Source organism: Narcine bancroftii, chromosome 4 (assembly GCF_036971445.1).
Source record: "Narcine bancroftii isolate sNarBan1 chromosome 4, sNarBan1.hap1, whole genome shotgun sequence".
Lineage (NCBI taxonomy): Eukaryota > Metazoa > Chordata > Chondrichthyes > Torpediniformes > Narcinidae > Narcine > Narcine bancroftii.
Window position 1 is genome coordinate 75,368,297 of NC_091472.1, and position 18,087 is coordinate 75,386,383.

Here is an 18,087-nt window from a genome sequence, read left to right on the forward strand (position 1 = left end):
TCATTGCTAGTCACACTTAAAATAAAGCAGTCTCTCCAAGTGTCCTTCACTGTTGGTCACAATCAAAATGAAGCACTTTGCTTCCCAAGAAGACCCTCCTGGCACAGGTCAAACTACCGAAAAGGCCCAGTCATTCACAGAGCATGCTTTGCTCTGAATTCCACAAAAAAATGGCTGGCCACAAGAGCTGCTTTCAAAGAGTTGTTTCCTCTCCAGCAAAATCACAACATCTTTGCAAATGTATCAAATTCTGGAACAGAAAATGACGAATCTTCCCTCAGTTCTTCCAATGTATTGAATTATTGCTGGGCTGTGATTTATGTTGTGCTTGTGTGAAATATTAAATGTTAACTGTGACCATTCAGCCCCTCCTGTCTATACTATCCCTTATAGTGATAATCCCTAATTTACCAAAAATTGGAGTTTGTAATATTAAACACAAGGCAACTTACATCTTGAAGTTAAGTTTCACAAAATCATAATAATACCCAGAATCAGCCATAGATCAATAAATTAATTTATTAATTCAGATACCAGGGGAGAGGGTTCATTGCAGTCAATAGTTATCCCCATTTTCCCTTCTGCATCAGTAACAAAGCTACTGGGTAGCATGTACTCCAGCACATTTACCCAAAATGCACTGATAATAGACCTCAGAACAAATGGGCACAAACGTTACAGGATCTCGAAATGAAATTCCAAAAATGTGGCTTCACAAATAATCAGATAACAGTAATTCAAGAAAAAAAAGACAATGTTGCACAGCTGTACTTATGGCCAATTTCTTTGGAAAGTGCAGTGATCATTGCTGTTGGCACTTACAAATACACTTTTCAGTTAAATAAAGTCAACGATCTAAATTCCATTTCCACTTTTGTGAAGCTTCATGCAAATTATATTTTCTGGGATTCTAATCTCCTTTGCCAGAGCATTTTTTTTCCAAATCATCTCCACCGACCAATCTTTGGCAGCTTTCAACGCAACAATCTTAATATGTAACAGAATCAAAAAACGTGGCAGATATTTAACAGGTTGCACAGCATTTAAAGAGGAAGAAGCAATGTCATTATTTCAGGCTAATGATCCCTCATCGAAACCAAACAGATGAGAAAACAATGATTTAATTTAAATTGAGGATGGAAGAACTGACAGTATGTCTCCGATAGAGTCCAGCACCAACTCTTAAAAGTTTTCTCATTTTCTCAGCCTTTTTTTCAAATCTCCACAGATGCAGTCAAACCTGCATTTCCTGGTTTTATTTCTAATTTCCAGCATCTTCAATTTTTTCCTTCAATCTATTTTGTGTATCTTTGTATGAACTTCAGAACATGGCATTCTCATCAATATCATCTTCTCCCCACTGGTTGTTTACCTTCCCAGCCTATCTCCCCTAATTTCCCAGGAAGCTATTAGTGTATCACCATATCAGAACATTCTTAAAATATTGATTCTTCTGCCAGATCTTGATAATATGAGTTCAAGCTCCAAATACAAATTACAAAATACTGCTTCAATTTTTCTGACATTTATACCATTTGACATGGTGTAAAGGAGAGCAAATATCTTTTTAAAAACTGCCTTGACTTCAAAGACAGAATTTCTGACAATTTTTTAATATAGTGCGTCCCTCCCTTACATTCCAAACTATGACAGAGTCAACATATCCCCAGACCCTAACAGCACTCTGAAAACTACTTAAGAGTTAAATGAGAATCACGGGCAACTACCCAACATGTGGTTAAATACCTCTTGGAATAGTATGATGATTTCAGCAATAGGTCACAGAAATGCACATCACTTCCTATTTTCTACATTCCCAGAGCTCTGCCTCCAATTTAGTGCAATATCAGCTCTCCTTGAACTATGCATTTGATTCATGCCACAACTCTCATCTGGTTCAGCAGTTGCCAAGAACGCAGATCTCAATTATTATGTATTATAATAGATGATCAGAGTTCATACAAATATTACCAATTTCAGGACCAAGCAGACACTAATGTGTTTGAAATAATTTACATTTGTTTAATAATTTGCTGTCTCAAATAATTTATACCGCCATCTCTAAACTACCATGTTTGTTTGATGTCACGTTGAGCAGAAATTTCTCCCTTCAGAATATTCTCATTGGTCACCATAAGAAATCCCATTCCCTGCTCAACTCATTGGCACCTGTCTGAAGATAAGCCAGGCTTTTCAACCTTGATGCCATATTCTAAGGTACCATGCTGAATTAACTCGTCTGCTGCTTGACTGCTCTGATTCCCAGTTAAGCTGTCAAGTTAATCTAACTGCACAAGTACACCAACGAAATAGCATTCTCCGGTCCTTGGTGCAAAACACGCAGATACACAACCAGACGTAACACAAATACAGACAGACAATGCATATGCAGGACAAGTATTCATATACACAAATAAATAGAGTTTTGTAAATATGAGAGTATTGGATGGCTAGTGCGAGCAGTTCCTTTGGTCATTCAGCATTCTCACTGCCCGTGGGAAGAAGCTGTTCCTCAGACTGGTAGCACTAGCTCTGATACTCCTGTATCTTTATCTCGAAAAGAGCCGCTGAAAGATGTGTGTCGAATGGAAGTGGTCCTCAATGATCCCGGTAGATCATGTTGATTTGGGGGGGGGGGGGGGGAGAAGAGACTTCAGTTTCAAAAGTGGAATCTTTAACTTGTGCACTTGCACTTGTACTTTAAGAACTTGTGAATTTGCTCAGTAAAATGTACCTCTACGTTAGGTCTTGTCTTTGCAAAATTATCACCTTGTAATAACATGATAAATGTTAATGAATGCCAATATACTTTATTTTATTCTTTGTATTTGATTGAACACTCCTCTTTTAATTTGCATTTTTCCTCAGTCCTTTCAGTGATATGTAATAATTTATTTTAGTTTCCCTGTCCATTCAAAATTTCCTGCAGAGTTTTCTTGGTTTACTGCTATCAAGACATTTTGTGTGTCAAACTATATTCCATTTGATGATGCAAAATCGAATCCAGTGAGTCGACTTGCTGCAGCAAATTTTCACCAACTGTGATCAGTTACCCAGAATCCTAAAATAAAACTGGAGATTATTGAAAGTGAAGAATACGGAGACAACTCACAACAGAGTGCTTTTTGCAGCCGGCGAATCTTCATAGCAGTCCGGTAAGCAGAAAAACGCACATTATTTAAATCACCTGCGTTAAAAAAAGCATGCAATTATGAAAATGTTCAAGGGTAAACAGAACCACTTCAATGAGACACAGCTGCCTGACAAAATAAATGGCTGAAAGAGAGAAAATGCTGAAGAATACATTACAAGCAAAAGTAAGTGAAAATAAGTGGCTCAATTCTTAATTATTTGACTTGAAATTCACTACGCATAATTTAATGGTACATTTTAAGAACAGAAGGAATAATAATTTATAATACTCTCCTTTTACAGTCTGTTGGTGAACACATGTTGTCTTAGAAAAATTGGGAAATGGAAAAGAGAGCAAAAGCAGAGAAAATGTGTTTTCGGCATGCAACAGAGAAAAGAGGGGAGTGAAATCAAAAAGAGATGTTCAAAATGGGGCAAATAACTGTTCAAACCAAAAATGTAAGTTTAAATGACATCACAGGAGGAAATAAAATTGAGGAGGAAAGAAACCTAATTATTTTGAAAGCTATTTCCAAAGCAACAAATTTACATTTTTAAGCATGCCTTTCACCAATTAGAAATTGATGGAATGGATCATTAAGAAATTTATTTTCAAAGCATCAGCAAAATGGGTTTTCAAAGCTATTTTAATCAGAATCCACTATTATGCCACTCTTATAACTTATTTAGAGTGTCATGGTAGGCATAGTGGTTAGTACAATGCTGTTACAGCGTCAGAGATCAGGACTGGAGTTCGAATCCCGCGCTGTAAGTAAGGAGTTTGTACATTCTCCCCATGTCTGTATGGGTTTTCCCCAGCTGTTCAGATTTCCTCCTATTGTTCGAAATGTACCACGGTTTGTAGGTTAATTGGGCGGCACGGACTTGTGGGCATGTTACTGTTCTGTATGTCTAAATTTTAAAAATTAAATAATCCTGTTCATTTATTGATTCAATTTTTTTTGTACTAGTATACATTTTTAATGTAAGCAAAGTCAAACATTTAAACTCATCTTTTTGTTGCTGTTTTTGTCACAATAATAAAACATAGAACAAAGCAACAAAGGACCAGGCCCTTTCACCCACTATGTCCATGCCAACCAAAACGACAATGTAAAAGAATCCCATCTGCCTGCTCATGACCCATATCCTTCCACCCCCTCCCTCCTGAGGGAGGTGGAGGGATATCCCTGCTTAAATGATTCTTAACTGTTGCTATCAAAACTGCTTCCACCACCTTCCCTGGCAGCATATTCCATATATCTACCACTCCTCATGTAAAAAAACCTTGCCTTGCAAATGTCTTTTGAACCTTCCAGTTTTCATCTTGAATCTATGCCCTTTTGTAATTGATATTTCCAACCTGGGGGGAAAAGATTGTCAATCTACCCTATCTATACCTCTCATACTACTCCATTTACTTGTGTTGACTATTTCAGGGAATGATAAACTTGCACCATATGAACCCACTGAACATCAATCTTCCCCAGAGTCCTGCCATCAACTATATTTTTATCTGGCATTGGTCCTCCTTCCAATTGTCTGCACTAAACTATCTGCCATTTCTTTGCCTATACCTACAACTGACCTAAATCCTGCTGCACCTTCTGACAACCTTTTCATGATCCACAACTCCACCAAAAATCTTAGTATTTGCAGTGCCCACTTACCCAATGAATAGAAAAGTTCTGTCATTTTTGGATGGTCCCAGCAGGTACTTTGAGTTTGGTGGCTAGAAAGAAAATACACAGAGATCAACTCCAAATGCAGAAGCTCCACAAAACTTCTTGTTTTGCTTTTTGTCCATTTAAGTCCAAGCCATTTAGGAATGATATTTGCAAGATTTTTTTTTCCCCAATAACTAAAAGATAATGAGGGCTTACTTCCCTAAAATGGCATGAATGCTGGGTCAATTGGAGCTTTTCACACTGACAATAATGAATTTAAGTTTATTATTGAGAGATAAAGCAAAGGCAAGTGAATGTGATTGATATATAGGTAAGCTGAATGGGGAAAAAAGCTCCAGAGATTAAATGGCTTCCTTAACAACTGCATGCAATTCTCACTATGGATCATTTTCACAATTCTCTTTCGCTTTCTGATTAAATTTTTAAAATGTATCATGAAACATGAGTTATTCTACATTTCCAAATATCAAAATGAGAAAACAGAGAAAAATCCAAATAGAAAGAATACTTGGAGCCACAGAGTTACACAACTGAATCCTGTCCTCCCAAACCATACATTCATAACTTATTATCAATGTCCTGCAGTGATAAAGGAAAGTGTGATTTCAATATAGAGCAGATTCTCAACAATAACAGCATTAACATTGCACATTTAATCTAATAACACATCCAGAGAACATTACAGTAGAGCGCAAACAAAATGTGACACTAACCATGTATCAGGAAAAATAATTGGTCAGAAATATTTCATGAGAAAATTATGAAATGAAAGAAGCAGAGAAATTCACGGAAGGCCTTGGTAAAAAGCAGCAACATTTAATCTGGTTATGGAGCCAGAATGGAAGAGAAATAAAGGTCCACAAAATGATCTGGCCCATTATTCATCTTCAGCTTCCAGCTGCTGTAAGCTGCCATATCTCTTGGCATAATGGAGAAAGTCAGTGCAGAAAGGGAAGAAGCCACTGTAATAAACCACAGCAGCAATCATGAAAACTAACTTGCATTAACTTCACACATTCAGCTCTTCCTAAATTTTTTAACCCTAATGGTTACACTGTTTGAAAATGTCACCATTTTATTTGCATTCATAAAAGCATTAATATTTTACATTTATGTTAAATCAAAGCTGACTGGTTCCACAAATTTTATTCAATGCTTCTGTGGCAGTTTATTGACCAAATTCCAAAATGGAATTGCTCCATATATTTTGAGATCATGGCTTTCAGAGTTAAGACAGTACCACACTTCCCCTTCGTGAAAAGATTATTAATAACATTGACAAAAGCACAATATAATAATTTTTTAAATTATTCAAGGTGTTGAATAACAGAAGGATCATTCCCACTGATTGGCTAATCATTATCAAGAGGATACAGTTTGAGATGCTTTCATGCAAGGATGAAGTTGAAATCAGATTTTTCTGATGGATATTACCATGACTCCTCCCCCAGCCGGCACTGCCTGTATTCCGAGATTTCCTGGTTTTTGCTCATTCTGCCTATTTCTTGAAGAAGGGCTCATGCCCGAAACCTCAACAATATATTTTTGTTTCCTATGAATGCTGAAACACTGGTTGAGTTCCTCCAGCATTTCAATGCATCTTTACCACCATCACAGTGTCTGCAGACTTTTGTGTTTCACTCTATTGTCAGAACGGAGACAATGATGGCTGGAGGAGGAGTCCAGACCTACAAAATATGTCTATTGGATATGATAAGTGGAGAGATGAGAATTGAAGGAGAAAGAGGTAAAATGGCAAGATACAGAGCTGGGAGAAGGCAATGGGGGAAGAAGTTGGGGGGAGGGGTGTAGTGATGTAATGTATTATGTTGACTGCTTGCTATTGGTTATGACTGTAGATTGGCTCCACCCTACTGGTATAACAGATGGTGCAACTTATCCCACTGGTCGGTAGAGGTGGCTTCTACTGTTAATAAAAGTCTATAGTATGATACAAGTCTGGTCCTTGCTTATGGCATATCAAGAGGTTTAAACGACAGCCAGAGAAGTCCATGTGAATGGCATCCAGTTGGAGGCTGCCCAGACAAAAGATTATTGTTGCTCCAATTTGGGGGAGGTCTCAATCTGGCAGAGGATGGGACTATGGACAGACATATATTGTAGCATGCGCACTACTGTGAAGCGTGGAAAGATTGACATCCCCCAGTCGAAGACTGATTTATTGCACTGGCAGCTCTTCTTATATTCTCTCCCCACTGCTGATGACAGGAGTGACATCACAGCAGCGCTGGCCTTGGATTGGTCATCATTCCTATCACTGCTCATTGTTTCCCGCCGTGCAGGTGGTCACTTGGGACAAAGGTCATTGGCCCCTGCGGGGTCTGCGCTGCATTCGTCGGCCATCTTGTGTACTGGGTCGCATCTTGGTTAGTGGGGCGCTACAATATCATCAAGGAAATGGGATGGGGAATTGAAATGGATGTCCACTGGGAGATCCACACTATTGCGGCGGACAGAGCTGAGTTGCTTAACAAAGTGGCATCCCAGTCTATGCCCAGACTCTCGATGTCGAGGAGATGACAATGGGAACACTATGTGCAGAATATAGTGCTAACTTGTTCTATCCCAGTGAACAGTGAACACAAAAAATCTCATCCCACAATCGATGATGTCACTTCAATCCCACTTGTAACTCCCTACACATGAATCTCATCTGTAATGCCTTTCTAAGACCATTACTCCTATTCACGCCATGTGGAAAATACTAATCTCCATCCAAGCAGCTGATCATAACATGAAGAAAACTTACTTGATGTAGTATGGCACCTTATTGTTGTGTGACACAGCTCTCTGCCATGGCAACTGAACAGATGCTACAGAAGTAAAAGTGATAGATTAACACTCAACCATGAACAAAATATGCATATACCACATTCATTGCTCACAATTCATTTCACATACAGCATAAAAAACATGAATCCCTGCTTCTCGGTGACAATGCAAGTAGTCACTATCTTTCGTGCTTTGGTAAATATGCACATTTCCCCTTCACATAGTGTTGGCCTGCAAAATTATTAAATATAACATGCATGTGTGTTTCTATTCATCTGACTTACTGGAAAGGAAATGTTGTGATGCTGGACCAAAGTCCCGGTATGCTTCTTCCAGTTGTCTGATCCTATCCTCAACAGCAACCTGGAATGATCAACAGAGACAATGTTTATTAATGAATCCCATTAAGACTCAGTCAAAAAGGAATGATCACATCAATTTTCTCAATAGGGAATGCAAAACATTTCTCTAAATCTAAGCTCTTATGAAATTCAAGATTGCCATGTAATTCACAATTCATACTGCTTTTAGGAATTGTGCAGCCATGTTCTGGTTTGAACAAAGAAACAAACAAAACCAATATTCTATCAGGACAGGTGAATGTAACATCAGATAAAACAAACAAACATCGAGTTGTTGAGTATTTCTTTCCTCCCCTCCCTGGTCAAACAACAACTTTTAGTCCACTATTTAGGAACTGGAAACTGTCAGACACTCAGAAAGGCTAGTATGTAGTTCTTGCAAATTCCAAAGACATAAAAGAGAAGTTTAATGGCAGCCATTAATAAAAAGCGACAAAAAAGGTTTATATTTAAGGGAATAGGATGGGATTGAAAGCTAGGTCACTGTGAATATTAAACCACAGAGCAGAGTGCAAGTTGAGCTTTTTGTGTTGAATGAGCAGTGCTCTGAGGTTAGAGTACAAAATCCAGTTAACAACAAAAATTTGTTCAGATCGTCTTCAAAAGTGGAGAGTGTTTTTTTTTTTATTTTATTTTTCACACTATGAACCATATTAACCAAAATGCACATAAACATTTTCTCCCCCTTTTCCCCCCTGCCTTCCCTCCCTCCTTCCCACCCCCCACTACCCACTAAACATTCAACATATACAATACAATAAACCCATTAAACAATGTCATCACACAATGAAAATAAACAAGAAAATTGTGTCATCTACTTTTACACACTGGATCAAATCATTTTGTCTTCTTATCATTTTAGGGAGTGGAGATCCGAGGCAAGCCCTCTCTGTTATGTTCCATGTACGGGTTCCCAAATTTGTTCAAATAGTGCTGTTGGTCCTTCTGTTCCGGCACAGGGCTTGGGGAATAAAGAGTTGGGGAAGGTTGGGTTGCGGGGGTTGCTGGGCCTACCACGCCTTGAGCTAGGTCCCGCACCGAAACAGTGTCCTCCCGCCCGTCTGGGAACTCAACGTAGGCGTAATGCGGGTTCGCGTGGAGTAGAGTCACTCGGTCAACCAAGGGGTCATTCTTTGAGTGCCGGACGTGGCGTCGCAAAAGGACGGGGCCAGGGACGGTGAGCCATGCCGGTACAGTGGTTCCTGATTCGGATTTCCTTGGGAAAAGGAACATCCTTTCGTGGGGGGTGGCATTTGTTGCGGTACATAGGAGGGAGCGGATGGAGTGTAAGGCACTAGTTAGAACCTCCTGCCAGTGAGAGGTGGGGAGACCTTTAGACCGGAGAGCCAGTGTAACCGATCTTCAGATGGTGGCATTCTCCATCTCGACCTAGCCGTTACCGCGTGGGTTATAGCTGGTGGTCCTGCTTGAAGCGATACCACACTCCAGAAGGTACTGTTGCAGCTCTGCGCTCATGAATGAGGACCCCCAATCACTGTGGATGGAATTGGGGTACCCGAAAATGGCGAAGATACTGTGAAGGGCCTGTATCACTGAGGTGGCAGTGGTATCTGGGCAGGGCACAGCGAACGGGAAGCGGGAGTACTCGTCGATGGCTGTAAGGATGTAGTTATTACGGTTGGTCGACAGTATGGGCCCCTTAAAGTCTACACTAAGACGCTCGAAGGGGCGGGTGGCTTTGATAACGTGGGAGTTCCCCGGACGGAAGAAGTGGGGCTTGCATTCAGTGCACACCGAACAGGCTCGGGTAATGGAGCGAATCTCCTCGACTGTGTAGGGTAGGTTGCGCGCCTTCACAAAGTGGGCAAACCTAGTGACCCCTGGATGACAGAGCGCCTCATGGAGTTTCTGTAGTCTGTCCATCTGTACGCTGGCGCATGTCCCCCTGGAGAACGCGTCAGGTGGGTCGTTGAGCTTACCAGGCCGGTACAGGATGTCATAGTTAAAGGTGGAGAGTTCAATTCTCCATCTGGCGATTTTATCGTTTTTTATCTTACCTCGCTGGGTGTTGCTGAACATGAAGGAGACCGCGCGTTGATCAGTCAACAGTGTAAAGCACCTCCCAGCGAGGTAATGTCTCCAACGACGCACCGCTTCAACTATGGCCTGAGCCTCCTTCTCAACCGAGGAGTGTCTACTCTCTGGACCCTGGAGGTTATGGAGAAGAAGGCTACAGGCCGATCGGCCTGGTTCAAGGTGGCTGCCAGGGTGAAGTCGGATGCATCGCTCGACTTGAAACGGGACAGACTCATCGATCGCATGCAGCGTTGCAGCGGCAATGTTGGATTTGATTCGATCGAAAGCCGCTCTGGCTTTGGTCGAGAGGGGAAAGGAGGTGGTCTTGATAAGAGGACGCACCATGTCGGCGTAGTGTGGAACCGATTGGGTGTAAATACATTTATTCATTTCTATGTACCATTGCTGTACTCTCAGGCTCTCTTCTGATTTCCAGGTTGACATTATACATTTTTTTTGCTACAGCTAAGGCTATCATAATAAATCTTTTTTTGTGCTTCATCCAATTTGAGGCCTAATTCTTTACTTCTTTTATTACTTAGAAGAATGGATTTTTTGGTATGTTGCTTTTTGTGATTTTATTTAATATCTGATTTAGATCTTCCCAAAACTTTTCCACTTTCTCACATGCCCAAATTGCATGTACTGTTGTTCCTGTTTCCTTCTTACAGCGAAAACATCTATCTGATACTGTTGGGTCCCATTTATTTAACTTTTGAGGCGTGATATATAGCCTGTGTAACCAATTATATTGTATCATGCGTAACCTCGAGTTTATTGTATTTCTCATAGTTCCGGAGCATAGCTTTTCCCATTTTTCATTTTTTTATCTTTATGTTACAGCCTATTTCATTGTTCTCTTTCTCTTGCAGCTTGATGTACATGTTTGTTATAAATCTTTTAATTATCATTGTGTCTGTAATCACATATTCAAAGCTGCTTCCTTCTGGTAACCTCAGCCTGCTTCCCAATTTGTCCTTCAAGTAGGTTTTCAGTTGGTGGTATGCAAACATTGTACCGTGAGTTATATCGTATTTGTACTTCATTTGTTCAAAAGATAATAAATTATTTCCCGAAAAACAATTTTCTATTCTTTTGATCCCTTTTCTCTCCAATTCTCTAAAGGAAAGGTTATCTATTGTGAAAGGGATTAGTTGATTTTGTGTCAATAATAATTTTGGCAGTTGGTAATTTGTTTTTTCCTTTCTACGTGAATCTTCTTCCAAATGTTGAGCAGATGGTGCAGTACTGGTGAACTTCTATGTGGCACCAGTTTTTCATCCCACTTATAAAGTATATGTTCTGGTACTTTCTCCCCTATTTTATCTTGCTCTAACCTGGTCCAATCTGGTTTTTCCCTTGTTTGATAAAAATCTGATAGATATCTTAATTGTGCTGCTCTATAATAATTCTTAAAGTTTGGTAGCTGTAAGCCCCCTTGTTTGTACCATTCTGTTAATTTATCTAGCGCTTTCCTCGGTTTCCCCCCTTTCCATAAAAAATTCCTTATTATTTTCTTTAGCTCATTGAAGAATTTCTCTGTTAAGGGAATTGGTAACAATTGAAATAGGTATTGTATCCTTAGGTAGATATTCATTTTAATGCAATTTACCCTTCCTATCAGTGTTAGTGGTAAATCTTTCCAATGTTCTAAGTCATCTTGTAATTTCTTGAATAATGGCTGATAATTTAATTTGTATAGATGGCCTAGATTATTATCTCGTCTAATCCCTTGGTATCGGATTGCTTGTGTTTGCCATTTAAATGGTGATTCTTAAACTTTGTGAAAAGTGGAGAGTGTTTTAAAGGCAAGAATGACAATCTTGGAAACAAAGGAGCTAATAACACAAGTTATTAGTAGTTCTCACTGTGGACAGAGGTAAATATAGGGGACTTGTGGGAGAGATGGAAAATGCAGGTAGCATAGTCTGTAAAGGAGGGAGATTGTAATGGGAGATTGGCAAGGAAAATACAATTCTTAAATCAGTCAGGATGTGAATGTGTGTTTTGTTATGTTGGAAAGGAAGATCAGCACTTCCTGGTTATGGTTGAACTAAGTATAAAAGCACAGAAATGCTGGAGGAACTCAGAAGGTCTTGCAGCATCCACAGAAAGTAATGGCAATGCAACCAATATTTCGGGCCTGAGGCCTTCCTCAAAGTATGAGTAAAAAGCAGGCAGGCATCCTGAATTAAAAGGGCAGGAAGAGGAGTACAGACCCACAGACAAAAGGTCTTAATTGAATAATGGAGAGAGAGGTAAGAATTGATTGCTGGGGAGGGGGGTTGGTTCCGTGAATGCAGAAATGGGGTAAAGGAAACAAAGGAAACTGAGGGAAAATGGGAGAGAGAGAGAGAGAGAGAGAGAGAGAGAGAGAGAGAGAGGGGGGGGGGCTAGAGGAAAGTAGACATTGGGAAAGATGAGGGGGGGGGCGTGGCAGTGGTTAACGTAAACCAGAGAAGTTGATGTTAATCCCATCCTGGTTAGAGTGTGCCCAGACATGGTGCTCTTCCTCCAATTTGCAAGTGGTCTCAGTCTGCCAGTGCTTGAGACCATGGTCAGACATGCTGGCAAGGTAATGGGGTGGGGAATTGAAATGGATGGCCACTGGGAGGTTCCAGCCATTGTAGCAGTCAGACCCAAGGTGCACAACAAAGCGATCTCCCAATCTGTATCCAGTCTCTTTGATGTAGAGGAAATGACAATGGGAGCATCAGATGCAGTGGATGACCTCTTCAGCATCAGTTGGAAGGACTGTAGGAGGTGTGGACACAATTGGAGCACCTCCTATGGGAGCAAGTCCACCACAACAGCAGGAATCTCCTAGCAGTACCCATTTCAATTCCCCATCCAAATCCCTTGCTGACATGCTGCCCATTGTCTCATGCACTGCCAGACTGAGACCACCTGCAAAATGGAGGAAAAATACCCAATATTCCATCCAGGAAACCTCCAACCAAATGGCATTAACTTTGACCTCCTGTTTCTGTGAGCATTCCCACTCCCATCTTTCCCCATGTCTCCTTTCCCCTTGCTCGATCTGTCTCTCTTTCTTTTTCCCCTCTGTATTCTTGTCTGTAGCACTGCATTCGCAGAGCCAACAGCTGCCCACCCTCCCTTTACCTTTCCTCTGTCTTTTGTCTGTTGGTCTACGCTCCTCCCCTGACCTTTCTTTTAATCGCCAACTTGCTTGAGGAAGTGTTCAGGCCAGAAACATCAGTTTTTTAATCTTTAACTCCCACGGAGGATGCAAGACCTGCTGTTCTTCCAGCATTTCTGTATTTTACCACAATCACAGCATCTGTAGACATTTATGTTTCACTCAAACTCAGTACTGTGACAAAGGCAGAGCAAAATTTAAATTTCAACACTTAAGGCATGAAAGAACAATGTATTTCACAAAGTCACAGAAAGAAGGGTAGACAAGTAAAAGGAGGCCTAAAAGGATCTAATTTCATAAGGAGCCATTGCTTTGGTTTCTGCATTTCTTTTTAAAAAAATTTATTTATCATTTGTATCAATACATAGGAACATAGGAAGTAGGAACAGGAGTAGGCCAAAAATGGCCCATCAAGCCTGCTCCGCCATTCAATAAGATCATGGCTGATCTAATTTATGACCTAACTCCACCTACCTGCCTTCTCCCCATATCCCCTAATTCCTCTGTCATGTAAAAATTTATCTAACTGAATTTTAAATATGTCTAATGAAGCAGCTTCAACTACTTCCCTGGATAAAGAATTCCAAACATTCACTACTCTCTGGGAAAACTGTTTTTCCTTATCTCTGTCCTAAATCTACTCCCCCAAATCTTGAGACTGTGTCCTCTCGTTTTAGTTTCCCCGGCCAGCTCAAAAGACCTTCCTACATCTATCCTATCCATACCCTTCATAATCCTATATGTTTCTATAAGATCTCCTCTCATTCTTCTGAACTCGAGCGAATACAATCCTAGACGATTTAATCTTTCATCATAAGTCAATCCCTTCATCCCAGGGATCAACCTAGTAAATCTCCCCTGGACCGTCTCCAAAGCCAGTATATCCTTCCTCAAATATGGAGACCAGAACTGGACACAGTATTCCAGGTGCGGTCTCACCAGTACCTTATACAGTTGCAACATTACCTCCCTACTCCTGAATTCAATTCCTCTGGCAATGAAGGCCAACATTCCATTTGCCTTCTTAATAACCTGCTGCACCTGCAACCTAACTTTTTGCGATTCATGCACAAGCACTCCCAAGTACCTCTACACAACAGCATGCTGTAGTTTTTCACCCTTTCAATAATATTCAGCTCTTTTATTTTTTTTGCCAAAGTGGATAACCTCACACTTACTAACATTGTACTCCATCTGCCAGACCTTTGCCCACTCATCCAGCTTAACTATATCCCTCTGCAGACTCTCCACATCCTCATTACAATTTGCTCTTCCACTCAATTTGGTGTCATCCGCAAACTTGGCTACACCACATTTTGTCCCCTCCTCCAAGTCATCAATGTAAATGATGAACAATTGTGGGCCTAGCATCGACCCCTGCGGCACCCCACTTACCACTCTCTGCCAACCTGAAAAACTCCCACTTATCCCAACTCTCTGCCTCCTATCAGACAACCAATTTTCAATACATGCCAATATACTTCCCTGAACTCCACTTTCCTGTAACTTACTGATAAGTCTCTTGTGCGGCACCTTATCAAATGCTTTCTGGAAATCAAAATACACAACATCAACCTGTTCCACTCTATCCACCACACCCATTATATCCTCAAAGAATCCTAACAAGTTTGTGAAACAAGATCTTCCCTTTCTAAAACAATGCTGCATCTGCCTGATTGAACCCTTACGTTCCAAAAGTTTCACTATTTCATCTTTAATGACGGCTTCAAGCATTTTTCCAACTACAGATGTCAAGCTAATTGGCCGATAATTTCCAGTCTTCTGCCTACATCCCTTCTTAAAAAGTGGCGTGACATTTGCTGTCTTCCAGTCTGCTGGGACCTGCCCAGAATTCAAGGAATTTTGGTATATGACCACCAATGCATCAACTATAACTTCTGCCATTTCCTTCAGAACCCTTGGATGCGTATCATCAGGACCAGGTGATTTGTCTGGCTTTAGTCCCATTAGTTTCTCCATCACTACTTCCTTTGTAACAACTATTTTATCAAGGCCCTCCCCAACATTCGTATCCTTAACTCCGCACTTGGGCAGTCTTCCACCGTGAAGACTGACACAAAATATTTGTTCAATGCCTCGGCCATTTCCTCATTTTTTGCTACCAGTTTTCCTTTCTCATCCTCCAAGGGTCCTATGTTAACCCTGGCCACCCTCTTCCGTTTTTCTTCCGTTTTATATATTTATAAAATTTTTTGCTTTCTGTTTTTATATTTTGTGCCAATTTACTTTCATAATCCTTTTTCCCATTTCTTATTACCCGCTTTGTAACCCCTTGTTAACTCTTAAAGTTTTCCCAATCTTCCAGTTTCCCATTGCTCTTTGCAGCTTTGTACACCTGTGCCTTCAATTTTATACTCTCCTTTATTTCCTTTGTTAACCACGGTTGATTTTTCCCTCCCTTGCTGCCCTTTTTCCTGACCGGAATATATTTTTGTTGAGCATTACAAAATATTTCTTTGAAAAATCTTCCACTGTTCCTCAACTATTTCATCAATTAGCCAGTGCTCCCAGTCCACTCTGCCCAATTCCTCCCTCATCCTATGGTAGTCACCCCTGTTTAAGCATAATATATTAGTTTTAGATCTAACTATTTCCCCTTCCATCTTTATACTTTGTACAAAGTATAAATTCAATAATACAGTAACAACAAACCATACAAAATGATATAATAGTTTTTTAATTTTCTCCTCAACTTCTGTTTCTATGTTCCCAAATTTTTAAAAGTTTCCAATTAAATTCCTTAAACTGTAAGTAATTTTTCTAAAGATATACAATTTTGCATTTCAATATGCCATCTGTCCATTTTACCAAATTCTCAGTTTTCCATGTTACTGCTATACATTTATTTGCTGTCGCTACTGCTTTATTTAAATTTTTTTCTTGATATTTATCCAATTTCAATTTTATATCTTCTTCATATATATTCGCAAGTAAAAATATTCTTGGAGGTTACTGTATTTCTGTGGCCTTGGATCAAAAATCTTGGTTGAATTAATTTGTTAACTATTAGAAGGTTCAAAAACTTCAAATAGACATCAGGGATTATGGCAGATCACAGAAGTACCAAAATTGAAGTACTTCACATCTCTAATTATGACCGAAGTATTTGTCTGTGACATCACAACCCCGAAGCAGAAGATAAATGAAAACTACACACAATCTGAGCACACTGACATAGAGAATTACAGTCCCAAAAATGTTACACCTTTCATAATCATGGACACCGGTATGGATTTTTGCCAGGCAACAATGTCTTTAAGCATCCATGTGGAACAGCAACAAAACTTTTCTAAAACATATCCTCCCAGGACCAAATTTTGAAACAATTATTCATGAAGCAGAAAGTCAAACTTGCCTTTACTCTCAGTTTACCCAAACCCATATCATATGTGGTAAACCTCCATTCCCCACACTGAAGGCCTCAAAGTCCTTTGTTTCTTATTCGACAACAGACCTTCCACTGCCAGCCTCCTCAGACAGGTAGAATATGTCCTCACTTTCGATAACTTCTTTGATTCATCTCACTTTCTCCAAGTCAAAGATGTAGTCATGGGTACCTGTATGGGCCCCAGCTATGCCTGCCTTTTTGTTGGCTAAGTAATCTATGGTACAATCCTACACAAGTAAAACTCCTCAACTCTTCCTCCACTTCATTGACAACTAATTTTATGCTACATCATCCATCCACGATGAGCTCATCGACTTTATCCACTTTGCTGTGAACTTCCACCCCAATCTCAAATTCACTTTGTCCATCTCAAGTAAAACTCGTCCCTTTCTCCATCTCTAGGTCCCCTTCTCAGGAGACAAACTCTCAACAAGCATTTTCCATAAATCCACCAACTCCTACAGCTACACCTCCTCACATTCCATCCTTTCTCATAAATCCTACGTCTCCATTGCATCTGCTCCCAGGATAAGGTCTTCCCCGTGAGATCATTTGAGGTGTCTTCCTTCTTCAAAACGGATTGCTCTCTGAATGGAGATAGAAAGGGGGTGGGGAGCTGGATGAAAGAAGACAGAGGGAGGCAGGAAGGGACCTAACGGAAACAAGATGTCGATGTTAATGCCATCTGGTTGGAAAGTGCCCAGACAGAATATGAGGTGTTGTTGATCCAATTTGCAGGTAGCCTGGGTTTGGCAGTGGATGAGGCCATGGACAGATATCAGTGTGGAAATGGAGTGTGGAATTTTAACAGTAGGCCACTGGGAGGAACCACTACTGCAGCAAACAGAGTAAAGGTGCTAAACGAAGCCACTGGGAGCTCCCCGCTATCATAGCAGAGCAAAGGTGCTCAATGAAGACACTGGGAGGTCTCTGCTATTGCAGCATACTGCAAAGATTCATCACCCTTTGAGAGTGTCCATAAACCTCAGAGCTTTTTAAGGTCGTAACTTGGAAAATATGCAAGTTGGAACCAGTGGGTGTGATTGAAATGGACTACTAAAAGGCCTTTAATATGATACTACATATGGTTGTTAAGCAAAATTAGATTGTGGTAATAAATGTATTGTTTTCACCTTGGGAGACTGTAATTATTGGGGTGCATCATCAGTGATTGGATCTGGGACCCCAGCAATTAGCAATCTATATAAATTATTAGAGAGAGCAGACCAATTATTTTATATCCAAGTTAGCTGATAATACAAAGATGGGTTGAAGCATGATTTGTGCTGAAGCCGCAGGCAGTTTAAAGTGATACAACAAGCCACATGAATAGGCAAAGAACACAGCAAATGGATAATGTAAAAAATGTGACACCTACTTTATTTAAAAAAGGAGCAATAGGATACTTTCATAAATGGGGAGAAGCTGAAAGGCATCTTAGTATCCTGAGCAAAAATCACTGAAATATTAGTGTGCAGAATAAACAAATTAAAAATGGCATGATGA

General features: G+C 40.2%; 1 protein-coding gene across 7 annotated transcripts in view; it reads right to left on the reverse strand.

The window, feature by feature from the left end:
- The window catches only part of LOC138760695 (utrophin-like), a 632,519-nt gene that overhangs the window by 69,193 nt on the left and 545,239 nt on the right, over positions 1-18,087 (reverse strand). For all 7 annotated transcript variants that reach the window (XM_069931641.1, XM_069931640.1, XM_069931644.1 and 4 more), the window contains 4 exons: positions 7,898-7,976; positions 7,591-7,654; positions 4,803-4,864; positions 3,113-3,187 (listed from right to left, as the gene is read on the reverse strand). In XM_069931641.1, the coding sequence (XP_069787742.1) occupies positions 3,113-3,187; positions 4,803-4,864; positions 7,591-7,654; positions 7,898-7,976 (280 nt within the window). The remainder of the gene's footprint in view (positions 1-3,112; positions 3,188-4,802; positions 4,865-7,590; positions 7,655-7,897; positions 7,977-18,087) is intronic.